Below are 19,205 nucleotides of genomic sequence, written 5' to 3'. Positions count from 1 at the left end.
ATACATTTTCCTTTTCAAATATATACAGTGTCGTTTTCTACCCCCCCCCTCTTCCCATCCCACCCTCCCTACCTCCCCTCCCATTCATTTAAAGTTCAGAATCTAAGATACATTAAACCCGTCAAACAATGTTGTCACTCAATAAAAACAAACAAGAAGTTCCACTGAGTCAATTCTTTGCATTTCCTTCTCCTTCTGTCATTTTAGGTGGTAGATGTCCCCGGTAGGTTTTCTCTATTGTGTTTCATGTATGGCTCCCATATTTGTTCAAATATTTCAATATTATTTCTTAAATTATAGGTTATTTTTTCTAATGGAATACATTTATTCATTTCTATATACCATTGTTGTATTCTCAAATTATCTTCTAATTTCCAGGCTGACATAATACAGCTACAGCTACAGCTAGGGCTATCCTAACAAATCTTTTTTGTGCTCCATCCAAATCAAGTCCAAATTCTTTGTTTTTTATGTTACTTAGGAGGAAGATCTCTGGGTTTTTTTGGTATATTACTTTTTGTGATTTTATTTAATATCTGGTTTAGATCTTCCCAAAATTTTTTCACTTTCTCACATGTCCAGATTGCATGAATTGTTGTTCCCATTTCCTTTTTACAGCGAAAACATCTGTCAGATACTGTTGGGTCCCATTTATTTAACTTTTGATGTGTAATATATAGCCTGTGTATCCAGTAAGGAAATATATTTTTGAAGTATTAATTTAGATGTTGGAAAATATGCACAGATAGTAGATGGAAGACAGCTCATGGTCTCTTCATCCAATCCAAAAAAATCATATCCTGTCCTAGTAAAATGGTTTGAAATGAGGTTTATGCTCTGTCAAATAAAATGATTCATGTCCTATCACACCGAATTAGTTGTGATGTGGCTTGCTCTTGTCCTGCTCTGGAATTCTGAAATATGACGTGTTTTGTTTTCTCAAGGTGGATTGAAACTTGGTGAATATTCTCACACACAAATGGAGCAACAGTTGAAGCAGATCATGGGGCATTGGATTGGGAGAAGTTTGAAAAATGATATTTCAATGAGTCATGCTGTCCTGGAGAAAGGAAATCTCCATTTAATCAGGATTCTGGGATGACTAACAGTACAATAGGATGATTAAAAAAAATATTCAGGTACTTTTTATATATATCTATATATATTTGTATCATAGAGTTGTAGAAATTTATGGTGCTAAGGAAGGCTATTTTGTGTAGTTTATATGACTCCTTAAGTAATAATCTCAGAAGGTTTTAAATGTAGAGAGGGTTTTCAGGCAGTGACTTCCAGCCAGAGTGAAAAAAATATTTCCTCAATTCCCCTCTGGGCTTTGCATTACTAATTTAAATCCGTATTCCTTAGTTGCCCTCTTTTCTGCTACGTGAAATAGGTTACTCCTATCCACCATGTCTATGAATCTCATAATTTTATGCCATATCAATCAAATCTCTTCTCATTATCCTTTGTTCTTGTGATTCTAGTTCTCCAGCCCTGCAACATCTTTGAAAATCTCTTCAACAGTTTCACATCCTTCTCGAAATGTGATGACCATAAATGTATATAGCAATCTATCTATGACCAATGGTTTTTACAATTCTAGCTTGATCTTTTTGCTCTTATATTTCTATCTTGATCAACAAAGGTTAGTATCCCATTTGCCTTCAAAAAATGTTTTTTTAGACATATAGCATGGTAATGGGCTATTTTGGCCCACGAATCCATGCCGGCCAATGACACCCAATTAACCTACACCTCTGGTGCGTTTTGAAGGGTTTCGAACGGGAGGAAACCGGAGCCCCGGGTGGAAACCCACGCAGACACAGGGAGAACGTACAAACTCCTTATAGACAGCGTGGGATTTGAACCCCATTCCAGTCGCTGGCACTGTAGTAGTGTTGCACTAACCGCTACGCCAACCGTGCTGATCAAAATCTTCAGGGATCTGTGAACATGCATTTCAAATCCTTCTGTCCTGCTGTATTTTTTATATCCTGTGTCCCCGTTCCCTTTTTGTACTGCCCAAATGCATAACCTCACACTTCCCACTTTGGGCTACTTTCTGCCCAAACTAATTTATTGATATCTCCTTGCAGCCAAGAACTTGTCTCCTGTCAACCAATGACCAATTTTGAAATCATGGCCCAACCGTGTCATTTTGAGTCCTGCCTTTGTCCAATTCATTCGTACATACCTAGAGCCTAGTATTGAGCCTTGCATAACCTCACTTTGACCATTTGTTTTCTGTTTTCGCACCAGTGAGCTAATTTTTGATTCAATTTACCTTTCTCTTGTAACACAGGATTTTAGTTTCCTCATCAATGTTGTGTGAGAATTTGTCAAATGCCTTACTACATTCCATAAATCCTATGCCCAACCCTAACTGTTTCTCCCTGTAACTTTAGAAAAATAAATCAAATCCATCACATATTCAGGCAGGGGCAGCCAAATTTACTTATTGTAAGAGCCACATATGATAAGCTTCAGATGTTTGAGAGCTGCAAGACATTTAAAAAAGTATAACCTACACGTTTTTACACTTACATGTATATTTTGTTACAAATTTTAAGAAATATATGTTCATAATAATATTTACGTATGTAGTTTTTAAACTGCTAATTTGTGTTAGTTTCAGGAAGTACACATACCAAATATTTTCAAAATCCTGGCAGCCTTTGTGGAAATCTCTGCCCAAGGAAGCAGTAGAGGCTGCCTCATTAAACATATTTAAGACACAGTAAGATGGATGTTTGCATCATAGGGGAATTAAGGATTATGGGGTAAAGGTGGAGCCATATCCACAGCCAGATCAGCTGTGATCTCACTGAATGTAGGAGCAGGCTTAATGGGCCGGATGGATGACTCCTGCTGCCACTGGTCTGTGCAGGTATCTGCACCATTGCAGGGTCCACAACTGAGAGCATGATGCAGGAATCAACCTGATGCAAAGTTGCCTCCTGCACAGGGTGAGGTTAGGGGACCCACAAATCTGCTTCTCCCCATCCCACTCTCCACTCCCCTCTTCCCAGTCACCAGCAGGGTGGGGGAAGTGGAGGATGAGGTATGGAGCGGACTAACCTCTGCTCTGCCTGTGACTGACTCTCCATCTGCGGGGCCAGGGCTTGCCCGTGGCTACTGACAGGACCTTCACAGCTGCTGCCAGCTCCTTCCTGGTTTGGTGCCTGGATGAGATCCTCATTGGGGACCCTCTCCTCCTCATGTCTGTCATCTTGCTTCCGCCCACCCCACCCCCTAGAGTGCCTGTACAGATACCCTATCTCTAAAGCAAGCTATGCCTCAGCATCCCGACCTCCCTGCCACTCTGCAGACACTCCTAACGTCGGCAGCACTCTACTTTGGTGTAGCTCGGCCCTAGCGAGGAGAACCCAACTCCGGCATTCACTGCGCCCTGTGCAGGGGCCGTTCCTCCAGTGCCTACTCCCTCTTCCCCCTCCTTGTCGTGCAGCCCAGGCTGTGGTTGTCCCAGGACCCTCTGGTCTGGCTCCAGGGATTGGGAGTATCCCAGGGCACCTTCAGAAGCACTAGTATCTCATCCAGCTAGCATATTTCCACAAGCTGCACGTTGCATGTCAATGAGCAGCATGTGACTCATGAGCCACAGTTTGCCATCCCCTGCACCAGGAGCTAGGTTATCCAGGCTCAACAACTGCAAACTCTAACCCTAACCCACCTGTATTCTGTCTGGGTGCTCTGGAGTAGATTAGCTAACCTTCCAAAACCAAGAGGTATCTCACAAGGTAGAGCAAATGGGTCTCAGGCATCATATCCAGAAGTCCATTCTGGCATAACTTGACCGCTTACTAATTTAAAGTGTCTCTGCTCGAGATGTTAAAATTATGTGCATTTTTGCAAGCATATTAAAATACTCCAGTATTAAAAATACTCAAAAATAATAATTAGGGCGACACGGTTAGTGTAATGATTAACTCAATGATGTTATAGTACCAGCGACCTGGGTTCAAATCCAGCAGTGTCTGTGAGGAGTTAGTATGAAGGTTGTAGCTGGACAGTTTAAAATAATAATATTTATTAATAATATAACAGCTTAATTAAACTTAACCCCAACTAGGCATGAATGTGAGTGTGTGAAAGAGAGAGAGACCCAAACCATTACAGCTTAGGCACAATTCTGGAAAGTCAAAGTTCAGTCTTAAGATTTTTTTAAAATCAGACTTTTAAACTGTTGTACAGAAGTAATTACAAAGTAGGTGAGAGAGACTGTGTGATCAGATTGCTGAAAGCTCATGAATCCTTGTTGAGTGGCTTCCAGAGAAATGTCTTTTCATACGAATGATTGTCACAACTCCCCTCTTCCTTGCGTAGGAGAAATAAAATGTACGACTTCCACGATGCTTCCAAAACCCAGGCATGAGTCAAATGAAATGACCATCAGAATGGTCATGATCCAAATGCAGGAATGATCCTGCTTCCTTTACCCAGATATGAGTTAATCAAAATGACCATTGCAATGGCCCCAGTGGGTCAATACTTCTCCTGACAAGAACTAGCAAAATTGTCCATTTCACACAGTGGCTTCTCCTTTGTGCATTTGCTCATTAATGAATTTTGCCTCTTCAAGAGTCCGATCACATAACTTTCAATCACATCTCACTCACCATCTGTTTCTCCTGAATAAACACCATTTTTCTTTTGTCTTCTTCCAGAGCATTACTTTGCTTATAGTCAATATTTAATGGTTCCTTTCTGTCTGTGAAAAGTTTTGCTGTGAAAGGTTTGCAACCTGTGTTAACCCTTAAAGTGACACTCACAAAAAACAGGAGCTTTTAATAAGTCATATTAGCAAACATGAACACTGGTCTGTGTGGAGACCCAGTGATTAGATAGTCTGTTACCTTCAGAACCAATCAGCAGAATTTAGCACCAGCTATTAATGATAGATGCTGAGGATTTCATGGCCCTATTCACAAGGTGCAGGAATGATCCTGCTTCCTTTACCCAGATATGAGTTAATCAAAATGACCATTGCAATGGTCCCAGTGGGTCAATACTTCTCCTGACAAGAACTAGCAAAATTGTCCATTTCACACAGTGGCTTCTCCTTTGTGCATTGGTGCACTTATCTGCCAATGGTCTTTCAACCAGGTGGCACGGTTTGCGCAAAGCTGTTACAGCACCAGCGACTCAAGTTGGAATCCAGCACTGTCTGTAAGGAGTTTGTACATTCTCCAGGGGCTCCAGTTTCCTCACACCATTCAAAACATACCATGGGTTGGGTGTAATTGTGCAGCACGGGTTCATGGACCAATATGGTCTGTTACCGCATTTAAATTTAACCATTAATGTTGAAATTGATTAACTGGTTAAAGGGAAACCCAAGTGAAAATTTGTTGTCTGCCTAAAAAAATATTAATCATTGCTTTTGAAATTGCTTAGTAGGAATTTTGAGACATTGCGAGGTTATATAAAAAATTTCACAACAGAACTATTTTTTTCAATATTACGAAGTTTGGATATAGAAAGCTGTGGTTTTGAACATTTTTCAGTTTTTTTGCTGAATCGGGATTGTATTTTGCTATTTAATCAGTTACAATCACTACATTCTACATATAAACATCTATCTGATCTACCTAATTTACTTATCAATGAGCAGGGTCCATTGTATCATTGAATCCATTAACATACTGGCAGAATTCCCATAGTGTGTGTTTAAGATTCCCTCCAAGCTATAATGAATAAAATATTCCATTATACCAGATGTGGGACAGTACAAAGAACGAGCAAAAAATATGCCTGAGATGTTTATCACTGTTTATTAATAATGTCTTGTGTATTACACAATAACATCTGTAAAAATAAAATTTGAACCTTATTTATCCAAAAAAAGCAATTTCAGCTTCAGTAAGCACAGACAGTGGGCACAAGCAGTTCATTCTGCAGCACATCTCCAATGAAAGACCGATTCTGGCTTGAGCTCAAAACCTCCTTCCATCACTACATAGTTTAAAAGTTCCCCCTTGTGCTTGACAAAGGCCCAGACAAGAATTCTAAAAACAACAATGTCTACAGACTTGTAGTTAAGATGGGAAGATTTTAATCAATCATGTAAAGTCTTACGCCAATGATTAACACTAGAGCAATTGGAGGAATGTTTCAAACAACCTAAAAATTCTTGAAGAATAAGAAAGAAATATGTTGCTCTGTTACTATCTTAGACATCCCACTAAACATTGTTACTCTCTTTAATTATTCCTAATCCAATGAACAGATCTTGGAAAAATCAATCTAGTTAAATTAGATAAAATGTCCAGAGGAAAGATCTTGATGCACAAGTAAAGCATGTCTGTTCCAATACATGTTATTAGTAAGATGGCTCCCGAATGACATGATTATTATGTGCAGCTACTTAAAACTAGCTTTCATTCTTAAAGCAAATAACTCTTCCTTTGTGCAGTACTTAAAGGTGCTGAAGGAACTCAGCAGGTCATGCAGCATCCATGGAAACCGATAGGCAGTCAATCTTTCAGGCCTGAACCCTTCTTCAGATAAGTAGAAAATCACATAGACATCCAAATAAGAAGGGAAGGGGGAAGAGTACAGGCTAATGGATGATTGGAGGATAATGTGGGAAGCTGAGAGGTGATGGGTTAGGGGCTTGGGGCTGAGAAAGATGCTCTCTGAGAGGAGAAAGGAAGGGGCTGGGAGCTAGAAGAAAGGGAGTCAGAGCAATGAGGAAACAGGGGGAGGGGTTTACCAGAAATTGGAGGTTGATATTGATGCTGTCTGGTTGGAGATTGCTCTTACCCCTCCCACCTGTATTCACCTATCACTTGCTATGTTCCCCCTTTCCCTCCCTCGTGTTCTTACCTGGGTGTCTGACTGATTTTTGCACTCTGGAGAAGGGCTCATGCCCAAAACATCAACTGCCTATTGCTTTCCATGGATGCTGTATGACCCTCTGAGTTACTCCAGCACCTTTGTGCACTGCACTATTTTCCCAGCATCTCCACATTTCTATTTTATCTTTCCAGATAGTCAAGGATGACAACACAGAAGAGTGGAGAGCAAACATGAAAAAAAGACAGAGAGAAGTAGAGACTATAAAGTCTGATAACAGCACTGGTGTACATTTTAGTTTCTTTCATTGGAAATTTTTACTGCTCTTGAAAAATATTAATAAGAATGGGCAGAATAAATGTAAATTCATGAAAGAAGAAGCGTGTCAAACTGGTGCCTTGTAAATTGTGGGAAGACACTGGGGCAGGAGAAGGTAAGCCACTCACTGCAAGATAAGACTGTCTGACTTGCCTTAGGATCTACAGAAATTACATGGTTGGTCTGGTTGAGATTCTAGGTGGTGGTGATCCCCAGGATGTTGATGGCAGGAAACCGAGAGATGGTAATGTCATTCACTGTTGGTGGTAAGTAACTGGACCCTCTCCTTGGAGATGGCTATTGCTTAACATTTTTATGGCATTATTTTCCTATTATAAACCTAAGCCTGATTGTTGTCCAAATGTTGTTACATGCAGGCAAGGCAGTGAAACTTTGTCCAGAATTGAACTTATTTAATCATCAGTAAAGATGGTTTGACACAGATTCTCTGCCCACTTCTGAAGGCCAGAAGGGTATTAATGAATCAGCAAAAAATGTTTGAAATTAATGGCAATTGGAATTCCTGTGGCAACGTTTGGGGACTGGGATGTTTGACCTTCAACAACCATACCAATCTTCCTTTGCAGAATGTACAACACAAACAACTGGAAAACTAAATGCTGTTCGATTGAGGTTCTTCCATGCTTTTGTATTAAGACCACTCACTCTCACCTGATTTCTGTAATTCAGCTATTTGGCCCAAATGTTCAGAGCAAAACATGAACCGGCAGCTGGTGAGTTGGTTTGTGTTGTTTGCTGGCACTGTGGAGAAGATCATTCATCACTTTACTGATGCCTGCAGGAAAACTAATTAGTCACATTGGATTTGTCCCAGTTTTGCGTGGATAGGGAATACTCAAATTATTTTTCCATATTAATGGTTTGATGCTAGTTTTTTTGTGCTTTGGTAGAGGTAGACTAATAATGGAGCACAATTCTTCTGTACTATAGTCTGCATGTTGTGTGGTCCTCTAATCTTGGCTATTTCCAGTGCTGTCTAAGTTTTTGATGTCATGTGGAGTGAATCCAACAGGTTGAAGACTAACTTCTCTGATGGAAAGGATCTCAAGGGGAAGCAAAGATAAATCACCCACTTAGTACATCTGACTGAACATACATACAAAAGCCACAGCTTTGACTTTAGCTCTCACAATTGGCCTCTGATAACGGGGATATTCCTTGAACCTTCTCCTCGTGTAAGGTGTTTTCCTGTCCAACACCATTTACAAGAAGTGGGAGAACTGTAGAGCTCTGATCTGATGTGGTGTTACTTGGCCCATTCCTTTGCTTGAAGTACTTACACCAGTCCATAGTTTCATTGTCTATTTCAATATGACAAAGTAAGAAATAGGCATTAACGCTGAGGTGTGAAACTGCTGGAGAAACTCATCAGGTCTTGCAGTGACAATAGGAGGTAAAGATATATTACTGACACTTCGGGCCTAAGCCCTTTTTTTAATATTTTTTTTCACACTGTGAACCATATCAACCAAAATACATACAAACATTTCCCTCTTAAATATACACAGTGGCATTTTCTCCCCTTTTTTTCCTCCCCCCTCTAAAACCAATAAACATTCAACATATACAATAAAACCATCAAACAATGTCATCACACAATGAAAAATAAACAAAAAAAATGTGTCATCTACTTTTACACACTGGATCAAGTTGTTTTGTGTTATCATCATTTTAGGGGGTGGATGTCCGAGGCAAGCCCTCTCTGTTATGTTCCATGTATGGTTCCCAAATTTGTTCAAATAATGTGACTTTATTTTTTAATTATATGTTTTTTTTTCCAATGAAATACATTTATTCATTTCCATGTACCATTGCTGTATTCTCAGGCTCTCTTCCGATTTCTTTTGTGCTTCATCCAGTTTGAGGCCCAATTCTTCGTATATTACTTAGAAGAAAGATCTCTGGATTTTTTGGTATGTTGCTTTTTGTGATTTTATTTAATACCTGATTTAGATCGTCCCAAAACTTTTTCACTTTCTCACATGTCAAAATTGCATGTACTGTTGTTCCCGTTTCCTTCTTACAGTGAAAACATCTATCTGATAATGTTGGATCCTATTTATTTAACTTTTGGGGTGTGATATATAACCTGTGTAACCTATTATACTCTATCATATGTAACCTTGTGTTTATTATATTCCTCATAGTTCCAGAACATAACTTTTCCCATGTTTCATTTTTTATCTTTATATTTAAATCCTTTTCCCACTTTTGTTTGGGTTTATAGGTTATTTCAACATTTTCCTTCTCTTTCAGCTTAATGTACATGTTCATTATAAATCTTTTAATTATCATTGTGTCTGTAATCACATATTCAAAGCTGCATCCTTCTGGTAATCTCAGTCTGTTTCCCAATTTATCCTTTAAGTAAGCTTTCAGTTGATGGTATGCAAACATTGTACCATGAGTTATTCCATATTTGTACTTCAATTGTTCAAATGTTAATAAATTATTTCCCAAAAAACAATTTTCTATTCTTTTAATTCCTTTTCTCTCCCATTCTCTAAAGGAAAGGTTATCTATTGTAAAAGGGATTAGCTGATTTTGCATCAATAATAATTTTGGTATTTGGTAATTTGTTTTTTCCTTTCTAAATGAATCTTCTTCCATATATTGAGTAAATGATGCAATACTGGTGAGCTTTTATATCGTATTAGCTTTTCATCCCACTTATAAAGTATATGTTCCGGTACCTTCTCCCCTATTTTATCTAGCTCTATCTTAGTACAACCTGATTGTTCCTTTGTCTGATAAATACCTTAATTGTGCTGCTCTATAATAATTTTTAAAGTTTGGTAACTACAAACCACCTTGGTTATACCTCTCTGTTAATTTATCTAACGTTATCCTCGGTTTCTCCCCCTTTCCATAAAAATTTCCTTATTATTCTCTTTAGTTTGTTCAAGAATTTCTCTGTTAAGGGAATTGGTAATGATTGAAATAAGTATTGTATCCTTGGGAAGACATTCATTTTAATGCAATTTACCCTCCCTATCAACGTTAGCAGTAATTCTTTCCAATGTTCTAAGTCTTCCTGCAATTTCTTTATTAGTGGCTGATAATTTAATTTGTACAAATGGCTTAAATTATTATCTAGGTATTGGATTGCTTGTGTTTGCCATTTAAATGATGATTCTTTTTTAAAATTCTGTATAATCCACCTTACTCATTGACATCACTTCACTTTTATTTGCGTTGATCTTGTACCCTGATATTTCCCCATACTCCTTCAATTTCTTATGTAGTTCTTTTATTGATATTTCTGGTTCTGTTAAGTATACTATGATGTCATCTGCAAATAAACTGATTTTATACTCCTTCTCCTTTATTTTTATCCCTTTTATTTTATTTTCTGTTCTTATCAGTTCTGCCAATGGTTCTATTGCTAAAGCGAACAGTGAGGGAGATAAAAGACATCCCTTCCTAGTTGACCTACTTAATTTAAATTGGTTCGATACATATCCATTTACTGTTAAACCTTCGCCAATGGTCCATTATATAATGCTTTAATCCAATTAATATATTTTTCTGGTAGATTGAACCTCTGTAATACTTTGAATAAATAATTCCATTAGATTATATGTAATTTGTTTGTCCTTTTTCCTTGATGCAAATACAGTTCTTTTAGCTTGTTCTGTTTAAGTTGCCATGCTAATATTTTGTGTGTTTTTTCTCCAAGTTCATAATACTTTTGCTTTATTTTCATTATGTTCTTCTCCACCTTATACGTTTGTAATGTTTCGTGTTTTTCATCCCTTGGTGTTAGTTCCTTTTCTGTACTTACTATCTCCCTTTCCAACAGTTCTATTTCCCAATTGTAGTCTTTTTCATCTTAGTTACATAACTTATTATCTGCCCTCTAATGATCTGCCCTCTAATGAAGGCTTTCATTGCGTCCCATAATATAAATTTGTCTTTCACTGATTCCGTATTTATTTCAAAGTACATTTTAATATGGCATTCAATAAACTCTCTAAATTCCTGCCTTTTAAGTAGCATGGAGTTTAACCTCCATCTATATGTTCTTGGTGGGATGTCCTCCAGTTCTATTGCTAATAACAGGGGTGAATGATCAGATAGCAATTCTAGCTTTATATTCCGTTTTCCTAACTCTCCCTTGAATATGGGCCGACAACAAAAACATATCAATCCTTGAGTATGTTTTATGCCTACTTGAATAATATGAGTATTCCTTCTGTCTTGGGTGCTGCCTCCTCCATATATCCATAAGTTTCATTTCCTGCATTGATTTAACCATAAATTTAGCCACTTTATTCTTTTTGCTAGTCTTTTATCCAGTTTTATCCAACATTGGATCCAAATTAAGGTTAAAATCTCCTCCGATCAATATATTCCCTTGCGTATCTACAATCTTCAAAAAAAAATCTTGCATAAACTTTTGATCCTCTTCATTAGGTGCATATATATTGAGCAAATTCCAGAATTCTGAATCTATCTGACACTTTATCATTACATACCTCCCTGCTGGATCTATTATTTCCTCCTCTATTTTCATTGGTACATTTTTATTAATTAATATAGCTACTCCTCTAGCTTTTGAATTATATGATGCTGCCGCTATGTGTCCTACCCAGTCTCTCTTTAATTTCTTGTGTTCCACTTCAGTTAGATGCATTTCCTGCACAAATGCTATGTCTATTTTTTTCTTTTTTTTTCAGGAAATTTAATAGCCTCTTCTGTTTAATTTGGTTATGTATTCCATTAATATTTTATAGTCTTATAATTCAACATGGCCATCTCATAACCTGTTTACACCTCATTTCCGCTTCCTCACCATCCCCCTTTTCATCTGTTTTCCCTTTTTAAACTCAATGTATGAAATAACATTTAAAACATAAAATACTTCAACAATCCCCACATCCAATATTCCCTTAGCCCCAAATGTTCCCCCCCCCCTCTGAGTTGCCCCTTATCCCTTGTCGGGCAACCACAACTCCCCTCTCCATTTGGATTGCGAACCTCCTCGCAAGCATCAATTGATTTCGGAGTGACAGTTATTCTCTCCCACCCAACCCCCTCAGAAGACTTTTTTTAAAAACACATATAACAAAGTTTACCCTCTTTTTTTTCCCCTGACTTCCCTTCTCTTTCCCTTCTTTAGTTCTGACATAAACATTATTTTTACATCTTTTTATATATTTTATCACCATTCTTCATTCTTGTTACAACTCTTCATCTCTCCTTCTTGTGCTTCCTCCGGATCTGAGAACAGTCGGTTTTGCTCCCCAGGGATAAATATTTTAAGCACAGCTGAATGTCTTAACATAAATTTATAACCTTTTTTCCATAGGATCGATTTTGCTATATTAAACTCCTTCCTCTTTTTAAGAGTTCAAAACTTATGTCTGGGTAAAAAAAATATTTTTTGACCCTTGTATTCCAATGGTTTATTGTCTTCTCTAATTTCATTCCTTGCCCGCTCCAGTTTATTTCCTCTTGTTGTATATCTCAAAAATTTTACTAAAATGGATCTTGGTTTTTGATGTGTCTGTGGTTTCAGAGCTAGTGTTCTTTGTGCCCTTTCTATTTCCATTCCTTCCTGCATTTCTTTCATTCCCAGGACCTTCAGGATCCATTCTTTTATAAATTCCTTCATATCTGTGCCTTCTTCATCTTCCTTCAGGCCCACTATTTTTATGTTGTTTCACCTACTATAATTTTCCAACATATCAATTTTCTGAGCTAACAATTCTTGTGTCTCTTTAACTTTTTTATCACTTTCTTCCAATTTTCTTCTTAAGTCATTCTCTTCCATTTCTACAGCTGTTTCTCGTTCTTCCACATTTTCTAATCTTTTCCCTATCTCTGTCATGACCACCTCTAATCTATTCACTTTATCTTCCGTACTTTTCATTTTTCTTTTAATTTCACTAAATTCTAATGTCAACCATCATTTTAATGCTCTCATTTGTTCTTGAAAAAAAAACTTTATCTATATTCTGTCCATCTGTTTTACCTTCTATTTCTCTGTGCAGATCTTGGTCTTCTGTGTCTGCACCTGCGTTTGTGTCTTCTTCTCTTCCTTGTATCTGTGTCTCTTCTGAATTTCCTGATGAGTTGCTTGTCTCACTTTGCTGGGCTGCTTCTTGCTGTTGGTCTTCCTGCTCCTGTTCTTCTTTCATTTCACTCCCTTTCCTGTCGCTTTCCTCTTCTTCCAGCTGAGAGCCCCGGTGTCGGGCATCCCTCAGCTGGTCGCGTTGTGTTTACCCGCTCCTCGGCTGAGCACCCCTCCTGTCGGTGTTCTCCTTAGTAAGCGCACTTTTGTTTGGCTCGGGGAGCCATTTTTGCGGTCGGGGGGGGGGGGGGGGGGGGTCGCGACTCTGCGGGGTCGTCACCAACCTCGGAGAATGGGCTCTCTTCTCTGTTTCTTCATGCAGGTAAGGCCTTCTTTGGTACCATTTTCTTTCTTTTCTCTACAACTTTATCTTTTATTTGTTATGTTTTGTGTTTCTTGAACTTTATATTTTCTTCACTTTATTTCTTCTTTTCTGGAGAGGGCTGGTATTCCCCTACTGGCCACTACTCCATCACATGACTCCCCTCGGGCCTAAGCCCTTCTGCAACCACAGTGCAGAACAGTTAATTTCCTTTAAACCAAATACATGATAAAATACACATGCATTGTCAGACTGTTATTAACTTCAAGTTAGAATATACTTGGGTTTTCCCCGATGTAATTAGCTCAGTATCAACAAAATCTTCTTCAGCAAGGCAACATTAAATTTAATACCCAAATGTAACATGGACTTATATACAGATACAAAATTAGTTCGACAATATCAAAACATAGGTGCAACTTAACAAAAAACATTTCTCAAAGTCCTCCTGAATTCAGTTTTTTGGAAACCTTATGCAAACGTTAAGCAACATGCAGGGCTTGACACAAATCTTTACTTAATTATTCTCTACACTAATTGCAGTATATTGTGTTTGAAGCAATTGGAAAGATTTTTATAGATCCATTGTCAGATTACAACAGGACACTATGCCATTTAATGCTCGTAGGTTTCTAGTTTCAATTATCCACAGAGTTCCTCATCACAGCCAGGACTATTAAGTACAAAACAAGAACTTGTTAATGAAGAAAGAAAAAGAAAATTAAAGTAAGCTTGTGTATCACCCAGTAGTTCATTCGAAAGTCATGTTGATAGATGCCACATAACTTTCAGTTAGGGCATGAAAGAGAGGAGAAGAATGCACAAAATAATCTCAGCTTTTCATTGCTTAAATCTGAATCTTACTTGACCTGGTCATCAAAAGGAGATTTGTCAGTAATGAAATCTAAAACAACATCGACCTTCATTTAAAATTGACCGTCAGAGAATAAATAAGACCAAAAGACACAAGGCCAGAAATGGACTATTTAGCCCATTGAGTCTGTCCCGTCATTCAATCGTGAGCTGATCTATTTTCCCCACTCAGCCCAGCTTTCCACTACCAAGCCTTCCCCACATAACCTTCGATGCCCTGGCGACTCAAAAATCTATCAATCTCTCCCTTAAATCACCCAATGACTTGGCCTCCTCAACTGCCTGTGGCAGCAAATTCCACAGATTTACCACCCTCTGGCAAAAGAAATTCCTCCACATCTCTGTTCCAAGTGGATGCCCATCAATTCTGAAGATGAGCCCTCATGTCCTAAGGCTAAGCTTTCATTCTCACCAGCTACACATTTCCACAAGCTTTTAACAATGCCAAAGAAAATTATAACATTAGCTTTATCATAATATGAATATATTCCATATGTAACACATATATTAGGCAGTGCATCATTGCCCAAATATCTTTCTGAAATGGTATAATGCAAACCTGCTCCAAATATTTCATTCAGCATTAGATGATTATATTTGAAATCTCTTCAATGCATTCAACAGTGTCTTACGTGAAAAGCATTTTTGATTTGTTATAGAAATCACTGCAAAGCATCAAATAGGTAATACCAGCTGTGGTAAAACACAAAAATCTGCAGGTACCATTAATGAAGTAAAAGTGTAATGCTGGAGGAACTCAACAGGTCACACAGTGTATCTGTAAGGATGAACTTGATGCCTTGATGAAGGGCTCAAGCCTGAAATGTTGGTTATATATCTTTATCTTTGCTTTATAAAGTACACTGACCTGCTGAGTTTCTCCAGCATTGTTTTTACTAATATCAGCTCTTCAACCACAGCTCATGAACATTGAATGCCAAAACGAGATATTCTCCACTAAGATTCCAGCAGTGGCAAAAATTGAGGCAACAAAGATGCAAGTCTGCTGACTTGACCATGTAAATGTAAACATCGAAGGATTGTTACAAAAATATCCTAAAGCCACACAAGCAAATAATAATACTACCTGTGGTTGTTCAAGTTGATGTGCAATTATTCAAAGATCAACACTTTCGAAAGACATTACCTGATAGAAAAGCAGCAGAAAATAAAGGAAGGCTCAGGTGAAAGATCACCCTAACACTACATTATATATGCAAATAAATTTTCAATGCACACTTCAGCATGAGTAACCTGTTGTTTGTAAAATGGCCATCATATTAATGGATAATGCTGCCATGTGGCAGATGCTGAAATTATTTAGGCTCTTCAGTATTTTTTTTCCTCCCATTTTTTTTATGTATGAATGGAGTTTACTTGGAAAACTGCTCCACGTCATTGCATTGTACTGCAGAGAAGAAACACTTCAAATTATGAATCCATATCAGCAACTAGGAGGGAAATATCATAAGTGCTTTACCCTATAGCCTTTGGTTTCTTTACTTGTATTTGCAAAGGCTACTTCATTCAAGCACAACATCAAGGTAGATGACAACAGGTCGTTTCAACCAAATCTAAAATGTTGTAATTGTTAAAAGCTCTTTTTGCTTTTACACAGCAATTCACATTCCTGCAAATCTGAAGAATTGGGTTCACTGCGTTCATAATTCTGAGAAGTACAAATGTAAAACATCGTGCTGTGGGAGATGAATGAAGACAGCAACTGAAAATTTGTAATGACCTAAATTATCCTTGGCCTTTGCAGCTACTAATTTCATAAAACTTATCAGAGATGAAACAAGTTCAAAGTAAGAGCACGCTGTGAGCAAAACACCCTGTTGTTCATGGAGATCACTGGCTACCTGTTTACTGGAACAAATCATTCACTCTCTCTTTAATTCAAATTATCTTTTAAAAATGGGATAAACTTGCAAAATAATTATGTGAATATGAAGATCCAGAATCCAAATTATATTTCTTCATCTGTTATTTTAATTACATTTAATCAGATTTCTCCAATGATTTTTTTTTGGCTTCATTGTAACCCTACACACTGACTTGGTTAGACAGGCAGAGATAATCAAAAATATTTTGCAATGATCAATGTAAAATATAGTCTGCTTTATATCTGTCTTATAAGTACCTCAGTCATAAACCTAACTATGCTACTTTATAGAAACTGACAACAGCACACATCTTTTTATAACAGGCATACGTACAGCAGATAATGTAATAAAGGTATGGCATATTTCCATCAGAAGTGCTGAACATCATTAGAAAGAAAAGGTACCAGTAGTGTATGCATTTATAGTTTATATTCTGTGTTTGACTCACAGTCTACTACCCTGTCCAGTTTAACATTCACCTAAACACTCTATTGTTTACAATTTGCTCCTTTTACTGGCAGTAAAAGGAGCAAATTGACAACAGTAGAGTGTGAAGTTACACTTGCATTTCTGAATGAGATTTTTTAAAGTAATTCCCAATTCAAAATTGTGAAGCAAACAAAAGCAATGATTGTCTTCATTTGTAAAGCTCAAGCCTAAATGCATTCACAGCAACAGGTGAGAATAGCGGTATAAGACAGTCTTAGTACCCAGCAAATCAAAATCCAAATAGGTGGCTTTCCACATTGGAGAGGTTGATGTGAACCTCTCATCCTGAAATGTGAATGTCCTTGTTATCAGCTTCGGTTCTGCAGTTGTGTGTTGATGCACCCTGGCCAAAAATGTTCAGCATCCTCAGAAAGCGAGTAAATGCACCCCTTTCTTCAACACAGTCAACTTTTAGCCAGACGGGCATCATCAAGATCCATTAGCAAATAAAGCAAAGAAAACACTCGGGTGAAGCTTTTCCTGATTTTCGCTATCGATTATAAATCCTGGATGCCCTTTTTGGTACAGATTCATCTACCTCTTGTGAGTTCTTTGCTCTTTCTTCCTGCTGCTTGACTTGTTGGCATAAATCAGATTTCAGGAAACGATTGTAACTGTCGTACTTCATGAGAGTAAATATCTAAAGGATAAAACATACAGTGCATCAAATAACGTGATCATCAAGCAGGACATATCTATTTCCTACGCAGTTACGTCTCACTGAAATGAAGCCATATAAACTAAAAATTGTTTAAAATTTCGATTTAAATTGGAAATCATCAGTTGTTCCTAAATCCTTCTGATTATTGAAATGCCAATATTGGTTTGTTCCAAATCAGACTGTTTAAATTAACCATCTCATGTGCTTCTAAGATCCTCAACACAAGATAAATGCAGAATGGATTTTAAAAAATGTAGTCTAAATTTTGTTTTCAAACAATAATTCTTCATTTCAGGAGCTATTTAATTTTTTTTAGACATACAGCATGGTAACAGCCCCTTTGAAGGGCGGAAGGAAACGAGAAAGCCTTCGCAGACACAGGGAGAATGTACAAACAGACCGCGCGGGATTTGAACCACAGTCCCAATCGCTGGCGCTGTAACAGTATTGCGCTAACCACTACGCTAACCGTTCTACCCTAGGATATTTGGGCTTTAAGCCCATGTTGCATCAACCTGTCTGGTCACCGTGCATGGCTTTATGCCTTGGCTGAGATGTTCCAAACATTATGGCACTAATGCATGTCAATGGGATTAATACATGTTATTAATCTGAAGATAAATAAACAGCTTTAAGATGACGCCTGCAGTAGCAGCAATGTACTAGATTATATAATTTTCAGTACCAGCTTTATGTCTGCAGCTCAAAGTTGCATAGAACTTTGTGGTGCATAACACACATGAATAATTTCACATAATCTAAGTTTTAATGTGCAATGAAGTTGAATTAAATTACAATTTCTCTATCCATAGATAATACTTTTCTTAAAATAATTCCTCTGACCAAATAGAAAACAGTTATTCTACGTATTTGGTTTGCACTTGCAGCGGGTACATTAACAATGTTCAGAAGGTATTTAGACAGATAATATAATATGAAACGCTTAGAAGGAAGTGACCAAATTCAGGCAAATGTAACAGATGTCAATTTGGTCGGTGTGGACAAGTTGGGCCTAAGGGTATGTATGATGCTGTATGGCACTTCCAAATAATAGTTTTCTTTTTTTTTAAAAAACCAAACCATTTAAAGGATAAGATCAAAACATGAAGTAGTAATGATCAAAATCAACATGAATAGATTTTTAAAAAATCAACCAAAATGAGACAGGCAGAAAACGCAGTCCCAGACCAGGGAAAATTAACACTAATTTCTTTGTTAATACCATAGCACAACAGAATTATTATAGATTTCTGTTCTTTTTTCTCAACTTTGGATCCCTAGTTCTTAAATAATCATGGTTAAAAAGAGCAAAGCATCAAATTCACTGAGATTTTCTTTTGTTGCAGAATTGCCAACATAAAAGGGTGTTAAGCAAGAAAGAACTCAAAGTTAATGCACAGTCTCACCACTTCAATGTGTTCAGGGCGTGAATATTCTGGTTTTTATTTTGATTTGTTTCATGGATGTATTTGTAATTTTTTAATTTGTGTTTGGCAAAAAAGGTTAATTTTGATTACTTGATAAAATTTCCAGTCAAAAATATGCATCAATTTTGTGTCACCGAAAGGTAAGAATGTCAAAATAACCCCAGTCGTGGGCTGATAATGACATGTCTGTACACCAGTACTGCAAGCTCCATGGTGAAGCTGGTTCGTGACCTCAATAAAAAGATAAAAATGCTGGGAACGGCTCAGCAGGTGACGCCGCATCTGTGACAAAAGAAGCAGGGCAATGTTTTTGGTG

At 37.5% G+C, this 19,205-nt stretch overlaps 1 protein-coding gene across 2 annotated transcripts in view; it reads right to left on the bottom strand.

The window, feature by feature from the left end:
- Positions 1-13,875: 13,875 nt before the first annotated feature.
- LOC138744173 (regulator of G-protein signaling 10-like) overlaps positions 13,876-19,205 on the bottom strand; it is a 44,433-nt gene continuing 39,103 nt past the window's right edge. For both annotated transcript variants that reach the window (XM_069899881.1, XM_069899879.1), the window contains exon 5: positions 13,876-17,441. In XM_069899881.1, coding sequence (XP_069755982.1) covers positions 17,292-17,441 — 150 coding nt within the window. In that variant the 3' untranslated portion in view covers positions 13,876-17,291. The remainder of the gene's footprint in view (positions 17,442-19,205) is intronic.

Source organism: Narcine bancroftii, chromosome 10, assembly GCF_036971445.1.
Source record: "Narcine bancroftii isolate sNarBan1 chromosome 10, sNarBan1.hap1, whole genome shotgun sequence".
In the NCBI taxonomy this organism is placed as follows: domain Eukaryota; kingdom Metazoa; phylum Chordata; class Chondrichthyes; order Torpediniformes; family Narcinidae; genus Narcine; species Narcine bancroftii.
This window is presented reverse-complemented; position numbering and strand designations above follow the sequence as displayed.